Source organism: Squalius cephalus (genome assembly GCF_949319135.1).
Source record: "Squalius cephalus genome assembly, chromosome: 10".
Classification (NCBI taxonomy): domain Eukaryota; kingdom Metazoa; phylum Chordata; class Actinopteri; order Cypriniformes; family Leuciscidae; genus Squalius; species Squalius cephalus.
Window position 1 is genome coordinate 16,372,900 of NC_137131.1, and position 17,956 is coordinate 16,390,855.

The 17,956-nt window shown below is 38.2% G+C and overlaps 1 protein-coding gene and 1 long non-coding RNA gene across 2 annotated transcripts; one reads left to right on the forward strand and one right to left on the reverse strand.

The window, feature by feature from the left end:
* Positions 1-1,735: 1,735 nt before the first annotated feature.
* On the forward strand, positions 1,736-15,769 carry LOC307165774. The gene is made up of 4 exons (XR_013822541.1): positions 1,736-2,058; positions 3,177-3,288; positions 3,382-6,722; positions 15,431-15,769. It is a non-coding gene; the product is annotated as an uncharacterized lncRNA (long non-coding RNA).
* On the reverse strand, positions 5,780-9,823 carry ptmaa (prothymosin alpha a). Its single transcript, XM_079883738.1, has 5 exons — positions 9,635-9,823; positions 7,185-7,253; positions 6,995-7,085; positions 6,781-6,854; positions 5,780-6,678 (listed from the first exon to the last, which is right to left on the reverse strand). The coding sequence occupies exons 1-5, from the start codon at positions 9,677-9,679 to the stop codon at positions 6,640-6,642; spliced, it is 318 nt and encodes a 105-aa protein (XP_079739864.1). The 5' UTR covers positions 9,680-9,823; the 3' UTR covers positions 5,780-6,639.
* Positions 15,770-17,956: the final 2,187 nt, after the last annotated feature.

The window sequence follows — 17,956 nt, forward strand, 5'->3', positions numbered from 1 at the left end:
GGTTTCGGGGCTGTCGCTGGGCAATACGGACTTTCAGCTCCCTCCAAAGATTTTCTATTGGGTTTAGGTCTGGAGACTGGCTAGGCCACTCCAGGACCTTGAGATGCTTCTTACGGAGCCACTCCTTAGTTGCCCTGGCTGTGTGTTTCGGGTTGTTGTCATGCTGGAAGATCCAGCCACAACCCATCTTCAATGCTCTTACTGAGGGAAGGAGGTTGTTGGCCAAGATCTCACGATACATGGCCCCATCCATCCTCCCCTCAATACGGTGCAGTCGTCCTGTCCCCTTTGCAGAAAAGCATCCCCAAAGAATGATGTTTCCACCTCCATGCTTCACGGTTGGGATGGTGTTCTTGGGGTTGTACTCATCCTTCTTCTTCCTCCAAACACGGCGAGTGGAGTTTAGTCCAAAAAGCTGTATTTTTGTCTCATCAGACCACATGACCTTCTCCCATTCCTCCTCTGGATCATCCAGATGGTCACTGGCAAACTTCAGATGGGCCTGGACATGCGCTGGCTTGAGCAGGGGGACCTTGCGTGCGCTGCAGGATTTTAATCCATGACGGCGTAGTGTGTTGTGTTACTAATGGTTTTCTTTGAGACTGCGGTCCCAGCTCTCTTCAGGTCATTGACCAGGTCCTGCCGTGTAGTTCTGGGCTGATCCCTCACCTTCCTCATGATCATTGATGCCCCACGAGGTGAGATCTTGCATGGTGCCCCAGACTGAGAGAGATTGACCATCATCTTGAACTTCTTCCATTTTCTAATAATTGCGCCAACAGTTGTTGCCTTCTCACCAAGCTGCTTGCCTATTGCCCTGTAGCCCATCCCAGCCTTGTGCAGGTCTATTTTTATCCCCTTACACAGCTCTCTGGTCTTGGCCATTGTGGAGAGGTTGGAATCTGTGTGATTGAGTGTGTGGACAGGTGTCTTTTATACAGGTAACGAGTTCAAACAGGTGCAGTTAATACAGGTAATGAGTGGAGAACAGAAGGGCTTCTTAAAAAAAAAACTAGCAGGTCTGTGAGAGCCGGAATTCTTACTGGTTGGTAGGTGATCAAATACTTATGTCATGCAATAAAATGCAAATTAATTATTTAAAAATCATACAATGTGATTTTTGTTTTAGATTCCGTCTCTCACAGTTGAAGTGTATCTAAAAATGACAGACCTCTACATGCTTTGTAAGTAGGAAAACCTGCAAAATCGGCAGTGTATCAAATACTTGTTCTCCCCACTGTATAAGGATAATTTATATTAGAGATAATAGGCTTTATTTGTGAGCACAACAAATTAGCATAAAAGCTTTATAATTAATAATGTTTTATAGTATATGTTTTATAATTATTTATTGTATAAATTATTGCTGTATATATATATGCTGTGTGTGTTTATATATATATAGGCCTATTGGCATATACCGTAATATTTTATTAAATAATTAAGTGAGGGAATTGTACATCAGTATACATGCTAAATGGAAATAAATAAATGTACACTGTAAGTGTATCTTTAATTAGAGCTGGACGGTGATTTCTGAATTAAGTTCTCACACATTTATAATTACTATAAACTGCAATATGAAATTATTTATATTGGTTCTCATCGGTGCAGTTGTAAAATTGCTTTGCTAAAATATCAAAACATGTTATTTAAAACACCACAAGGTGGCATGAGAGGTTTCAGTGGAGTTTCCACCCACACACTCAGATACTGTGATTCATGCTCTGTTTATCCAGATCACTTACTGGACTGAGAAATTCACACAGAGAGAAAGACACGCTCACTCTCAATGTTTTTCTTCCATGGATTCCTGAAACAGGGAGGTGTAAATGACTAACCAATACGAATTTGCACCATGGCAAAATTATGAATTCCCAGGATGCCTATATGACGCTTGGCCTTGAGATGATGCACTGTATGAATGGAGCCGTTAGGATGCAACACTGATTTAGAGCAGCTCTTGTCTGACATGGATTCTGCTGGACTAGAGACGTCTGGATTTTCACATCACCAAGCGACAGAAGGACTTTGAATGTCTTATTGAGAAGATATAATGTGAGTGAAGTCAGAATGTTACATTTAAATAATATAAATATCCTGACGCAAAACAAAAAGTTGTCATATTTGATAAACATGTTATATTAAGACTATAGCATAGTATATATAATATATAGTACAGTAATATGATACATTTTTTATTTTAATACAGATTTTTTTTATGCCATTACTACAAAAAGAGCTTTGTGTTGACTCTAAATATGTCTTTAAATATAGGCTATTAAAATATATGTAAACATATATTTTTTTGTTTTTGTTCTTTTTCTAAAGTGCAATTATGCAAAATATTATTTCATTATTTTTTTTAAGATGTGAAATAGGTACAAAAAATCAGGTGAGTCAAACCAAGACATACAGACACAATGACCTTTGGGCTAGATCATTTGATCATTTAGTGCTTTTCTTATGTACTGTACACCAGTATCAGGGGGTTTCTCCTCACACACCACCAGTGTACAGCAACTACTTGGATGATGCAACGGCAGTAACAGTACGATTTGAAACCTGGGCATGGGAGGCGTGTGCGCTAACAAGGATGCTAAAGACCGCAGCCTCTAGCATGCCTCTTATAGGCCAGGGCAGTGAGATTTACATGCACAGCTCTTACTGGCCCCCCTACACTTCACTCCCATCCGGGTCACGGCACCAAAAATAACTTGCCCTGCTCCAAGCGGGATTTGAACCCGGGTTGCTGGCATGGGAGGCGGGCGCAGCCTCTAGCGTCAGTCGTTAACTCGCCTCTTGAGGCCAGGGGAGTGAGGTTCACACACACAGCTCTTACTGGCCTACGTCCGTTACACGCTCACCACACTCCAGCTTTAGGTGAGAGGAGAGAGATTGATAGAGCCAATTCAATGGATGGGGATTATTAGGAGGTCATAACTGATAAGGGCCAGTGGAGGGAATTTAGCCAGGACACTATAGGATTTTTAATGACCACAGAGAGTCAGGACTTCAGTTCTCATCTGAAGGACGGTGCTTGTTATAGTGCCTCCCCCCATCACTATACTTGGGTGAGCACCCCCTGCTGGCCTCACTAACACCTCTTCCAACAGCAACCTAGTTTTCCCAGGGGGTTTCCCATCCAGGTACTAACCAGACTCAACCCTGTTTAGCTTCAGTAGGCAACCAGTCTTGGGCTACAGGGTGATATGGCTGCAGCTTGTTGGTGTGGACAGCGAACATGAGCACGGTTTTGGCGAGCATCTGGATCTCTGGCCACACACCGTAAGTGGGCTTGCGGTAATGTTAGTATACTGGAGTATTTTTACTGTGTCACGAGACCACTGACATATTTACCCCGTGAAACCATATTTACAGGACGTGAAGAGTAACAGGAACAGTGATAAAATCTTTCAAACAAGATCAGAGACGATCCCAAGGGTGGAACATCTAATGGTAAGTCATATTAAAGCCTGCTTGTTAGCACAAAGATGTTAACGGCAGTGCTGTTGATTCAACCAGTGCTCTTACTGTAATTATACTTTTACTGTTTAATCATACTAAACAATCTGTAATTGTCCATGATTTAACTATTATTATTTTATTTAATTACCTGTCAAATGCTCTTTGTCATAAACACATATTGCATAGAGTGTGCAAATGGTATAATTCATTTAGACTTTTTGAACAGTATTGATCTCTATACTGAACACACTCAACAATGACCTGCATGCAAAATCAATGTGCTCTAAATGTGTGCTCACAAACCGTGATTAACACATCCGCTATTCATGGTTTAGATGTTGTTTGATAGTCACACCTTCACCCATTAATAAATAAAACAACACTGACATCTAATGCACAGGACTGCCACTTTATTCAAACAAATGTACATTCAGAATCATGAGCCAGCAGAATAATTTAGACATGATGAACCTTTGATGGCTCTCATGAGAACCAGTAAGTCCTGTTTTTTTTCTTTCTTTTTTATATTATTATTAAAATCCAATTAGTTTTATCATACTTAGTGACACCCTTATGCCCTAACCTCATTAAAGTTCATGAAAAAGCCAATGACTAAGCCTCTTGAACCAACAGAAACATATATTTTGCAAATTATCACTTACAGCCCCTGAAACACTTTATACTGAAGAAAACTTATATTGTAGACCAGAAGTTTCATTTGTTCTCTTCTTAACTTTTCAAAGATTCATCTTTTAACAACTACTGTCAACATGTATTTCTATAGTTCATCAGGCAAGTGTCATCTTGTATCCTTCTCAAATGTGGTCACGGTGTCTTTCTCACCACATTATATATATTGAGGGTCCACCTTTATGCAGGTTAATGCTTGTTGGAAATGAATCATGCATAGATCACAGCAGAAAAAAAAAACTCAGGAATTGATTCAGATCCAACTTCCTTATATCTTCATGATCTCCTATAAGGATTAAATTTCATACTCCCTGATTTCACTCGAGAAGTTTCCAAACTCACCTCAGCATTGATCATATCTCTCCATAAATGTGCTTGTCTCCTTCATTGTTGAAAGCATGATGACCCTGAACTCTGTCTCTTTTTTTCTCCTGGCACCTCCTCATGATAGTGTATCCTCCTACTTGTGGCACTACTTCCTCTCCCTACTTCCTGCTCATTAAATCTGGCTTGTTTTTAAGTAATTAACTTTGTTTGGGAAGCACCCATGTCAGACAGGCAGAATAGTGTATTTTATCTTAAATCATTAAATAGAACTGACCAAGTAAACACACAATATGCAATGTGAGACCAGATCGGGGCTTGAATGTCCAGTGAGTGAGCGTCTATACAGCAGGTCACATTTCAATTCTCCATTTAGTTTGTCACTGGTGCTCATGATTTGACAGTTCCACCTCTAACAGTTGTGAAATATCAACTCTTCTTTCTGGGAGTCTGAGAGAAAAACCACCAATCTGAAACAACTTTCACTGTTTCCAGTTCAAGCACTGTTATAGCTTTTGGTTTTGTGCATATTTTCCAAAGTGTGACAGGGTTTTTTTCTTCAGGCTTCTAACAGCTACCTAAACGCAAATAATGAAATACTAATTACTTTTAGTCTTTAAAAGTAAAAGACATGTCTATTTTGACAGCAAATCTCTGAACTTTACACATTGTTATCTTTCATAACTTCAGTTATATTTTCAGTTGTGATCACCTCATGAAACTGTGGTTAAAATCACTATATTCAGTCAGTAGCTAAAAATAGCTTTCAATATTTAAATTTCAAAGTTCAATATCTCTCGAGCTTGCCATTTCTTTTCTAAGAGGACTTTGTGATTTTGATAATCTGCACTACAAAACCCTCATTGATAAATGCTAACACTTGTCTTACAAACTTGCCTTCTTTATGGAATAACTAAACTTAAGAGTTTAAGGTGGTAGTGACATTTAACCACTACTTTCCTTTGATGTACATGTTATAACACACACACACATTGGGTTTTCATGTTTTATGAGGACATTTCATAGACATGATTTTTATACTGCATGTGTATATTCTATCTCCTCACCATAAACTTACCCATCACAGAAAACTTCCTGCATTTAATTATTTATTTATTTTTAAAACATCACTTAGTATGATTTATAAGCTGTTTTGGGGTTCAAAAAATGTCCCCACAAGGACAAGGATTTTGTATATTCCCATCTTTGTGGAGACATTTTGTCCCCACAACGCAGGGTTTACCACCACACACACACACAGTATATAAAACGTGGCCTAAAGAAATGTGAATATAAATGAAAGAATTCACACAGTCAATTTTATTTAACATAATATAATTTATACCAGATCTTGGAGTCTTAAAGGCCTGAATAATTTACATTGATGTACATTTACTTTTGACAGGCTGATGAAAAACATGAACTGCATCTGAAGATAATGCTGGTTCAATTATTCTTGCCCATACAGCTCCAACATTAAAAAAAAGTCATGAAAGGAATTAAAAAAAAAAAAAAAAAGTAAAAAAAAAAAAAAGAACTCACAAAATAAATTTCGGTTTATTGTCGCACAACAAATTTCACACATACATCAAACAGGCCACAAATAGATAGCAATTAAATGGACAAGAAAGAAAAGAAGAAAAATCTTTTCTTTTGGCCTTGCCCTCTCATACAGTCCAACTACGTATGATACAACTGATGTACATACACAAAGTTACTGGAATGCTTTGAATTAATGTTTTTTTTTAAATGTTTTTTTCTGTCATTTTTCGTTTCTTTTTTTGCTTTGTACTTTTACAAGTTTCATTTGAGATAACATGACATGGTCAAACCACAAGTAAAATCTATTTCATAGAGAAGCATCAACTTCAAAGCACCGTTTGGTAACCAGAGATCACTGTCAAAAATGGCTGACCTCCTAACAATATGTACAAAAATATAAAATGTAAATAAAAATACAAACAAATTTTTCCTTTTAAAGTATTTTGTAAGAAGGTAGAACTTTGAAGTCTTGGTTGTTTCTACAAAATCTGCAGTTTGGTGTGTGTACACGGATGCTGGACTCTACTTGATGATGACCATGTTTGTTTTTTTTGCCTCCCCCAGTGGACAAGTTCAGGAAAGGAGGGATGAGACGATTTCCAGCAGAGAAGCTTCTTACACATCAGTCTTTTGCTTCTTAGGTTCAACATCATCCTGAAAAAGGTGGCCAGACAGAGTTAAAACACTGCAGTTATGAGGTCAGATTTATAAACTTTTCTTATTTGAGGGTTTCAATGACATGAAGTGCAAACTTACCTCATCTTCGTCATCCTCAGCTGCTCTTTTTCCTGTGCCACCCTCAGCCTCATCATCGTCATCATCATCGTCGCCTATAATGTAGTTCATTCTTAGTAAAGCAACTTTGTTTATATGCTTTGGTTGTCAATGCATAAGTGGAGCTAAAGCAGCATGTCTACATAATTCTCACCACTCTTATTCAATTAGTTTACCTGCATACTTAAGGCCTTACCTTCTACATCATCTTCCTCATCCTCTTCTTCAGCCACATCATCATCTTCCTCATCTACTTCATTTTCTGGATCACCATTCTCCTCATTTTCCTAAAAAAAAACAACGTATGAGTTATCATTGGTAATACCTAAGGTAATTTGATACATTTTACAAGCAGTACTGAAATAAAGTAAGTTGCGGAAACTTACAGCCTTTCCATTTGCAGGGGCATCCTTTCCATTTTCTGCCTCCTCAACCTGTTTCTTTTCTTTAAGGTCCTAAATGAAGAAAACAAATTATCTGTAATTGCTTTAGTTACTTATCTAGGAAATTCAACTAGACCAGTGCCGAATTTAAATCCTCTTATTCGTGGAACGTGCTTTCATTTCACATTTGAAACGCGACACTTCCACACTCTTTATTCATTGGATGCCTGTCTCTTCCATCCCCGCCTGGTTTAAAGACCATATTGAGGTGTTGTAATTTGATACGTCGATGGCGTTACCGCCAATACGCGCTGTAGTTCAGTTTATAATCCACCTCATTGCTCTTGATAAAGACACGCCCGTTAAAAAACTACAACCCCCAGATTACAATTAGTGAATATTTTAACTCAGCCAATAAGAGCGCGAACTTGACCAAAGAGAGGCAGGACCGATAAGCCTCAGAGAAAGAGAGTGAGAAAGAGAAAGAGAGAGAGAGAGAGAGAGAGAGAGAGAGAGAGCGAAAAGACGGGGGGAACAATAGCGTTGTGCATTTGAGCCTTTACCAATTCGTTTTTCAAAAACTATATAGTTGTTCCCTCGAGAATGACCATTATTATCAAGAGAAGCCGTTTTATTTATCAAATGATTTAACACACTGCATCTTGTTCGCTTAAAAATGCAGACTTTTCATCTCTCTGAATACCACAGGATGTGCTTCCATGCAGCAGCTCGCTCGTATTAATAAATGTAGGTCATAATCATCAGCTTTTAAGCCGGTTAGCGTCTATCACGCCTGCAACGCCTTCTCACACCGTCACCATTACATGCCGCTTTGTACCACCACTGAGCGTCAATGAGCCATACATGAATAATGAACATATGCCATTATCTACAGCATAATACTGACCCATATATCGATCAAACAAACAGCGTGAGCTTTGACCTTATAGCCTGAAGCGGAAATCATCTCCGTTTTTCATAGGCAAACTTAAGAAACGCAGGCTTATCAAGACCAGGACGTAAAAACAAACAAAAAAATCCTAACAAAGGACAAACGGGTCAGAAATGTTGTGCCCACAGCTGGATGGCGAGTCCAGCGATCCTTATATGACATCAGCAGAGATTGAGCACAACACGCTTGACAAGTCCGGCGGAAAACGGTCGTTTAGGTTGATACACTGTACGGGGCCGTTCACACAGCACACGCACTCACGCGCACGAGCAGCCAGACGGAGCGCAACGGAACGGAACAGAACGAGATACGTTTTTAAAAGTTGAACGGAGCCACTGCGCCTTAAAAACGGTGGCGCTCGTGCATGAAACGGTAGAATAACAGCGAGAAACTACCCTCAAATACGTATAGTACATGTCTACATTTATAAACAATGAAATAATAGAGCAGCTGCCTGTACGGATGTCCCTTAACTTCGGGTTTCGCGCTCACCTCCTGAGCTGACCGCGGCACCGCGCGCTGCAATATGAACTCATTCAGTCAGCCTGACTGCAGCATCCGCAGCGGGGTTTCGCGGGACAAGTTTACACACAAACTGACATCGGCCATAAAAGTCATTGAATATTTCGATCTAAACCGTTTTTCCGTGCACTGAAAGAGAGACCTTTTTTCTTTCATCTGAGAAATGATCACCCATCCTGACACTTCTGTGTAAAGTAACGGGCAGGTAAACCATAGCCCAATAAAGCTCATAACAATAATGTATGATGAACTCTCAATTTCATAACAAAAAAGCGAATTACAACCCGAACTTGACGGAACTTAAAAAGCAACGCGACCTAACGCTCGGTAAAGTCCCCGTAAATCTGAGACAGGTTGGCTCTGATGTTAACAAGGTATTCTCAGATAAAATTCTTTGTCATAACACTTGTAACATTTGTCAAACATAAAGTAGACACGTTCAGACATTATAGAAAACGCGCTTTATTCACAGTGGCATCATGAATCGTGAGGGCTGCAGTAACTTGTGTGACAGATCGGGCGCTCGCTGACGAATCACCGCGTCTCGCTCTCGCGGACTGTACGAGGCACCTTCAGTTATTGAGTCTACACGAGGTAATAAAGAAACTTGTGCAACAAACCATACAAGCAGAGTACATATAGTGCTTACGATTATCTGCGTCCATCTCTCTCACTATGTTTTTCAAAGAGGAACCGAAAAACCGCCTGCATAAACAAAGAACCCGCGCAGAATCCGAACAAAAAGCCTTTTAGTTGCAAATGTCTCCGTAAAGAAGCCCAACTTCAGAGCACCTAACGTTTTACAATCCACGAAGTCCGCAAAGTGTCAGTGAGCGGTCAAAACACTGGCAAAATGTGCAAACAGTGTCCTGTATCCTGATTTCCATACCAAAATTCATATTTTATAAAAACCCGTTTATTCAAATGAGTAAAAACGCAGCATCTCTATAAATCAGGGTAATAACTTAAGTTACATTACCTTGGCGGAGACTTCCGAGCTGGTATCGACTTTTGTGTCAGCCATTTTTCCTAAATATTAAGAATATAATGGGGTCTCGGAACAAAATAATATAAGAGAAATACGAGATGTGTATAATTAAAAAAAAAAGACTATTAAGCGTCTGTAGCGAGCTCACACAGGCGGTAGAGCTGTTAATATAGAAGACTAGGCGGAGTTTGGAGGCGGGCGATTTTCGGTGATTGGCCAGTGAGGAAAAACTCCGCTCTTCTGATTGGACAAGATGGAACAATAGACAGTATTTCTACAAAGTCAAACTCCGCCTCCAAACCAACCTCTGACTCATTTATGTGTGGAATAACTGTCGATCCATACTATCCTGGTCAATCTCCCCTTGATGGATTGGCCTAGATGGGCTCATCAGTGTTAAAATAAAAAATAAATTAAAAAAATGTATGTAAGACATTAATACTGCCCTGAAATCTAAAATGGTCCATATAGTCTCAATCACTTATTTTTACTCACAGAGAGCCGACCAAGTCTTGACATTTGTGTCATGTTTTTTTCTCTCTCCATATGGTGACATTTACATGTCATTACATAACCACTGATCACATCGTTACTCGTGTCATAATTTCGCCATAAAATATTTTGTCAATTTCTTTGAAAGGTGTCTTGTAAACTATCCAGCAGTGATATTCGCATCTAATTGATATGCAAGCATTGAGGTTAAGACTACTGCTTACCTAAAGTCATCTTATTTATTTTAGGTCGTGCATAAACCTTTACTCTATCTAAAAGAAAGGTCACGCTCAATGAATATAATATTGCGGCAGTTAGTGGACGCCCCACTGGCGAAACCTGCTCAATATTTGAGTGACAGTTTCAATCCCCGCCCCTTCACAGATCTTTACACTGGGTATGTAAAAATATTATCCTGGGTGGTGTATGAGATCAGTTATTGAGATATAACATAGGAAGGAAGAACGCCAAATAGGCTAATATGCTGCCAGTTCTAGCTATTAGAGTAAGACAACAAACATATTCGCGATTTTTTTGTAAGATGCTTGACCGAGATCTTGTTCTTATTGGCAAACACGGATTATTTGGTGGATTAGTGAAGGATAACGGATATGATCATCAAACTAAGCGCTTTATAAACATTACTAGTGATGTTTTGACATTTCAAGCAATTTAAAATCTGCACGCTGCAGGGAAAATGTAATGGTGTACCTCTGTACCTCACCAACATGGCCGATTGAAATACCGTATGGCGTCTTAAAGTCTCCTTATTGGCTGATTGGGCCGAACGAACACAGACTTGACGCTTTGCGAACGCTGATTGGTTGGTACCAACGTCAATCAACGGAAGTACCTAGTTTAAGGTGCTAAAGAAAACATGGAACTGGAACTGTATTTTCCCTTTTATTTCTCCCGTTCCATGTCTAGGACAGATAAAAGGTGTAAGCAAATACACGTTCAGGATTAAATTTTCACAGGGTATGTGGGGGCAATTACAAACAGATTATTCATTGTCACATTTATAATAATTTAGCATAGGCTACGCTTTTATTCAAAGAGACTTCCAAATGAGAAACATCACAGGCTATTTATCCCGCTTGAGCTAACAATAGTCCCAGTGCTGCAATGGCAATTAAAGTGAGAGCAAGCTAGAGAAGTAGCCTAGAAGCTAGAGTAAAAAGGTTGAAAATATAAGTTTTTTTTGTTTGTTTTTTTTACAATAAAGTTTGTTTGTTTATATTTATTTACATAATAATTTATTAATCATTTTGGAAATGTAACTTTAGCCCACCGTTATAACTTTAATTCAGAGGTGTGAATAGCCTACCTGAAAACCATACTTGAGCAAAGTATACCTTATAGCGAAAATGACTCCATTACAATTTACAAGTCACCAATTCTAATATGACTTTAGTAAAGTCTTGCCCCAGGTTTCACAGACAAGGCTTAAGCTAGTCCCAGACTAAAATGCATCTTTGAGCTGTTTTAACTGAAAGCAAATTGCACTGACATATCTTAAAATTAGAAAATGTGAAAACGGACCATATGAGAATCGTATTTTAATTTTCCTATAATTTTAGTATTTTGAATGTGGGCTCAAAGATGCATAGTCCTCAACACCTTTGAGACATGAAGTGAAAACAAGAACCTTAAATAAGAATAAGTTGATTTGTAAGGAGAGAAATCGGGTTTATTTTTTTTAAAATCTAAATAAAACTGAAAACCTCAAAATTCCTATAAATCAAGGTTGACACAACAGCCTCTAAAACGTCTTCAAACACTTAAAGGCACAATATGTAACTTTTTTGCTTTAAAATTAGCAAAAATCACTATATCTATGTTATATATTTTTTTTAGTTGTGTACTTACATTATCCCGACTGTTTCCAACAACTTTCAAACCAGGAGAAATTTTAATTTAATTTTTAGACACGGGACGTTTCTTTATTTCCGGTTTGTCGCAGTCAATGGCGTCATATCCGCGTTGTCCCTGGTTTCCGCCTATGATTTCCGCTCGTACTGCCATGGTAACCAGAGCTATGAGCAGAGCCCTCTGATTAACCAAAGCGACATACGCAGACAACTGTGAAGTTCGCAATGTCTATTTGCACGCTGTTGTTGTTTCGTTCAAACATTACGGACCATGGCAAGCAGACTTTAGATAAAAAAGGAGAACTAAAACGAGAATCAATATCAGCGCGGTGTTTTCGAGATGATGCCTAGCGCTCCCATAGACAGTATATAAACGAGAGCTCCACGTCCGAGACTTCGACCGCTCCTACATGTACTTTATTAAACAGGTGAGCACATTTACATAAAACGAATCAATGTTATATAGTTCAACAATGATAAAATGTTAGAATATGATCTGTATGTTATTCTAATGTTGATCTAGCTTACTGCTAGTCTCATATAGACAAACTAACACATACATTTCAACACATTCAAATGCAGTTTAGTGTGATAGTGTAATGTTAGACCAAGTGAAACAGCACTGCGTTACCTCACAAGTTTAATTTGTCTAATAAACTGACCTGTGAGTTGTAATTCTGCACTTGCGTGTAGTTCGGTAGAATGAAATGTCCATATTCCTTTTATATCCGCGGGAGCTCGCGTCGCGTTTGGAGCTGATAGCTGTCTCTTAGCAATCCCGAACTGCTTCATATCACAGTCATGATAAAAGCATCGATGTATTCAGTCATCCATAAACATTATTAGATCGGTCGGCTTGACGTTGACGACAACATCCATAATTCTTAGCATGTGTTGCGTCATCAAACTACGCCTTTGTTATTGTAAAGAGGTTAGCGACCCCTAGTGGAGAAAAATTCCATACTGTGGCTTTAAGTCTCAGGAAAAGCTACAATATATAATTTTTTTTTTTCGCCGCTAGGGGGCGCTAACCTCTTACAATAACAAAGGTGTAGGTTGATGACGCATAAGCGGAATTATGGAACTTGTCATGCCGAAGGATCTAATAATGTTTATGGATGAGTGAATACATTGATGTGTTCAACATGACTGTGGTATGAAGCAGGGCGCGATTGCTAATGAGAGACAGATAAGGACATTTCATTCTATCGAAATACCCGCAAGTGCAGAATTAATACTCACACAGGTCAGTTTATTAGACAAATGAAACTTGTGAGGTAACGCAGCACTGTTTCACTTGGTCTTCTACACTATCACACTAAACTGCATTTGAGTGTGTTGAAAGTTATAATGTTGTTCTATGTGTTAGTTTGTTGGCTGTATGAGACTAGCAATAAGCTAGATCAACATTAGAATAACATACTGATCATATTCTAACATTTCATCATGTTGAGCTATATAACATTGATTAGTTTTATGTACATTTGCGCGTCTCTGTCAAGTCGACGTTAGTCGCGGACGTGAAGTTCTCGGCATCTCGAAAACGCCACGCTGATATTGTTCCTCGTTTTAGTTCTCCTTTTGTCCCAAAGTCTGCTTGCCATGGTCCATAATGTTTGAACGAAAAAACAACAGCGTAACACAGTTGTCCACGTCTGTCGCCATGGTTACTATGGCAGTATGAGCAGAAACCAGGGATAACGCGGAGTTCAGTCTCATTACCGGTTGCTGTCATGCCCTCGTCTCATAAATCAAACACATGCTATTCGGCAACTAGCCTACCCTACTCACATTCATGTAAAGTAACCTTTGTGACAAGTTTGGGTGAGTAAAGACAAACTCACAAGCTATAGTACCTTCAATGCCCTGTAGATGGCGATATCGCTTCTTTATAGCAGAAATAAACTGCTGCAGAAAAAGTTAGGTGCCATGCAAAATGTAACGCGTAATTTGCATTACTCATCACAAATGTATTGGAGTAAAGAGTAAATATAGGGTACTTATTCAAAAATGTAGTCAAGTAGAGAGTAAAAGTTGCTAATATATTTGATACTCTGTAAAACTTCAAAGTAGCGAAAAAGATTCTTAAGTAGTAACTAATTAATTTTACTCAAATACTTCACACCACTGCTTTCATTTCACTATTCTTACTCTATGTCTTTCATCCAAAGCTATTTACATTAGCTACAGTAATTGCATATATGGATCAAACTGAAGTTAAGTGCCTCGCTCAAAGGCAAAATGATGATGATAGAGCAGAATTGTGATCTCACTAACACACCAGTTCCTGGGTCACTGCTGCTTGGAATTAAACCTGCAACCATCAGAACAGCACTACCACCGTCTCATGCATCTATAATATGTCTCATGCATCTGTAATCTGTCATTATAAAAAAACAAAAAACAAATGTTAGATATTGTCTACTCCTTCTGAGATTGAAGCAGTGTTTGATGGTGTCAAATTACATTCATCAATCTATCTGGGATGCAAAATTTTGTAGGCCCAGAGGCTGAGGCCCACCATAGGAATATGTCTCTTACACTTTATTTTATAAAAAATGTAATATTATTTTACAAGCATACGAGGATATTTATAAAATTTTGCTAGTGCGAACAAGCCATTGATTATTTAAAAATAATTTAGTAAAATAAATATAGCATAGTAAAATATGAATTTTGTTTAGCGAGCAGAAGTTTATTTGTCCTTACTCTGACTCCAGGTCTTCTTAACAATTGAACTCTTAATGAAAATTGAAAATGAAAGTTCTCCCCCTTGTGTTATGGGAAAGGCACTAAATTTTTTAAGACAATCAGTCACTCAGCAGAACTGCAGAATGTTGTGATCATTCAGAAAAAAAATATATTTCTCACTATACGATTATATGATTTGTTTTAGATCAGTTACACATTATTAAATACATAGAATTTACGGTAACATTTTATATTGATGGTCCCTTTTTAACATTCTGTTGACTATAAGTAACTTTATAACATGTCAACTAGCTCTCATTAGAGTATTACTCTCTGCTTAATATCTGCTAACTCTTTATTGTGATGGTCCTCCAACAGACATTCTACTGACTATAGCTGACTAAAGTAAATTTGCAAATATACATGTCAACTTATTCTAACCCAAACCCTACAAGTCTACTAATACTCTACTAACACTAATGAGAGTTAGTAGACATGTATGTGCAACGTTACTTATAGTCAACAGAATGTGTTAAAGGGACCATCAAAATAAAGTGAAACAGAATTTACTGTTCACTATTTGCATCTGTCAAAAGTCTCATCAATGATGAAGATCTGTGAAATGTTTGTCACCACCATCCGGTGCTGTGAAACAATCCTGCTCCATCTCCCCCTCTCACATCTTCTCATCTCTCTCTCTCTCTCTCTCTCTCTCTCTCTCTCTCTCTTGCAGATCGGTCTCCATTACCTTTGCTATAAAGCCTCTCCATACGACAAACTGTGAGATGGCTTTCTCAGTGATCTCTGGCATCTAAATGGAGTCTTTTCCTGTCTGCAACAATAATAACCAATCTGGAAATCCCCTGCTTTACTGCCGTCTGGTATGGCTGGTCACGTGATCTTGCAGTCCCAGGGGCCCTGAGCCCTACTCGCCCTGGTCTCTTGGATGGTCCTGTTTACTTACAAAATCTTATTGCTAAGAATTCACAAATGGCCTTGGGACTGAAACATGGTCACCCACTGTTTATTACAGCCCTGGCTGTTTAGGTCATCTAGCAGGACAAATTATGTAGGAGAGTAATTGAATTATGTTAATTCTGTATTTTTATTTTACCATCATGGATGAATAGTTAGATGTAGTATAGTATAGTATAGTATAGTATAGTATAGTATAGTATAGTATAGTATAGTATAGTAACTATTCATCTTAGTTCTATTCATATCTATCTATATCTATATATCTATATCTATATCTATATATCTATATATATCTATATCTATATCTATATCTATATATATATATATATATATATATATATATATATAATCCCATTAAATTATGGTTAAAAAACAACAACAAAAAACTGGCAGATGTGTTTGCCAGAAATTCAATACTCTTATGGTGCACAGGGTCATACACTTAAACGCAAAACACTATCAGGGTAACACACATGACACTAAAATAATTCAATAAGCAAGTCAGTTCAAATCCTTTATTGTCATATGCACCCTGTACAATGAAATAAAGTATTAATAAATACATAAGAAGAAAAAACAGTGCAATATAGTATAGTTGTGTAAAATCTGTACAGGTGTACAATGTGTGTCAATGCCTGCGGTGTGGAATATGAATGTATAGGATGTCTGTATGGTGGTGAGGAGTTTCGAGTAATATCAGAGTCATGTCAGGGTCAATGAATCAATGTTTGACCCATTTAACATTCTGATGGCTGCCGGATAAAAAACATTTCTCAGTCTAGACGTCCTGCATTTCACAAGAGGTGTGAGTGGGTAAATGACAGAATTTTCATTTTTGAGTGAACTGTCTTTAAATTGTACATTGCTTCACTTGATTGCTAATGTTGTGACCATAAACTAGTTATATGTAAAATATAAAAGCAATCAATCAAATAATAATCAAAGTCAACTGTGTATTAAGGTAAGAACTATTTCATTTGTTTGTCTGTTCATTTGGTGTCCATCTACACATTTCAATGTTATTGTTCAGGGCCAGGCTTTTCTGCAAAAAAAAAAAGAAGAAGAAAAAAGTATTGTGTCAGGTGTAATGTTTCACTGTATGTCATTAACATAACATGTAACGTGAGGTTTTGTTCCCAAGGGTAACAGTAGCGCAACAAAAGTTTCCATAAAATTACATTTAGTAAAATGTGATCTTTGTTTATGTATGCAATGCTTCCTCAAGCCCTTGTGGGTTTCGAAGGGAAGAGTTCGTTTGATCTGGGATTCTTCCTTGTTTCTCATCTTCCGCTTTCCTAATGTAGTAGGGGCAGGACTGCAGACGCTCAGCCTGCAGCGTTTTCCCCTCTCTCATTTTTCATTTTTATTTAAATATAGCCTTCACTCGTCCTGCAGCAGCTGGTCCCAGAGTTTTCCCACAGCTGGGATAAAGAATGAGGCCCATACTTTAATTAAGAGCAACATGCTAGGTGTTCTAGCTCTAAACTCTTCTTTTCTTCTCTTCATTCATTAGAAAAAAAGACCTCTTAGGAAAACATTTGGAAACCAAGCCTTGCAGATCTAATATCAGCTTTTTTTTTTTTTGGCCAAAAATGGAGGTGAAAACGACATGACATTAAGCTACTCTTTGCCTCTGGGTGGCTCAATGTCACTAAGGCACAAAAGAGGAATTCTGTCCAGGAGACAGCAGTCGATGAGGCAGAAATCAATGAAGCTGATGCATGCAGCATGTGACCCCATGACCCTGAGCTCTGTGATGTGTCTCAGTGCTTTTTACGCGTAATTGAGCATGTCAAAGGCTTATTCCGGCAGTTTATTCATGATATTACCAGCTTAATGTTTGTTTTGACTGAATCTGGATTATTCTTAAACTAATCATTACCCTGAATATAAAAGAAAAGGGTCTATTTTAACGAACACCTCTTACCTCACTTGTTTTTCAAGCCCAAAGTACAGTATAATCACCTCTAAGCAGGTTATGGGAACATCAGTGGTTTTTGTTTACAATCCGAGGGCAGTTACTAGATGAATCTTTATTGGTAGATGTGAGTCTCACTTCCTTCCTTTCTGTTGCTTTGCATGACTGCAAAACAGCCACAGTAGGCCTGTCATTTGCTGGCAGACTTTTCTTATCTGAGCGCTGGAGTTTGGCAATCTGATTGGCGAAGAGTTTGCACCTTCTGTGCTGGATTTAATTGAAGCATTTGGTTTGTTGTAGTCGAGCCTGTCATCTGACACTTGAACATGAAAATTGGGCCGGTGGTTCTTTGAAATACAGCAA

Bases quoted from the DNA above. Each gene is read 5' to 3' on its own strand.
- ptmaa (XM_079883738.1), bottom strand. From the start codon at position 9,679: ATGGCTGACACAAAAGTCGATACCAGCTCGGAAGTCTCCGCCAAG. The intron at 7,086-7,184 runs GTAAGTTTCCGC...GTTTTTTTTTAG, and splicing joins CCCCTGCAAATGGAAAGGCT to GAAAATGAGGAGAATGGTGA. The intron at 6,679-6,780 runs GTAAGTTTGCAC...CACCTTTTTCAG, and splicing joins CTGAGGATGACGAAGATGAG to GATGATGTTGAACCTAAGAA.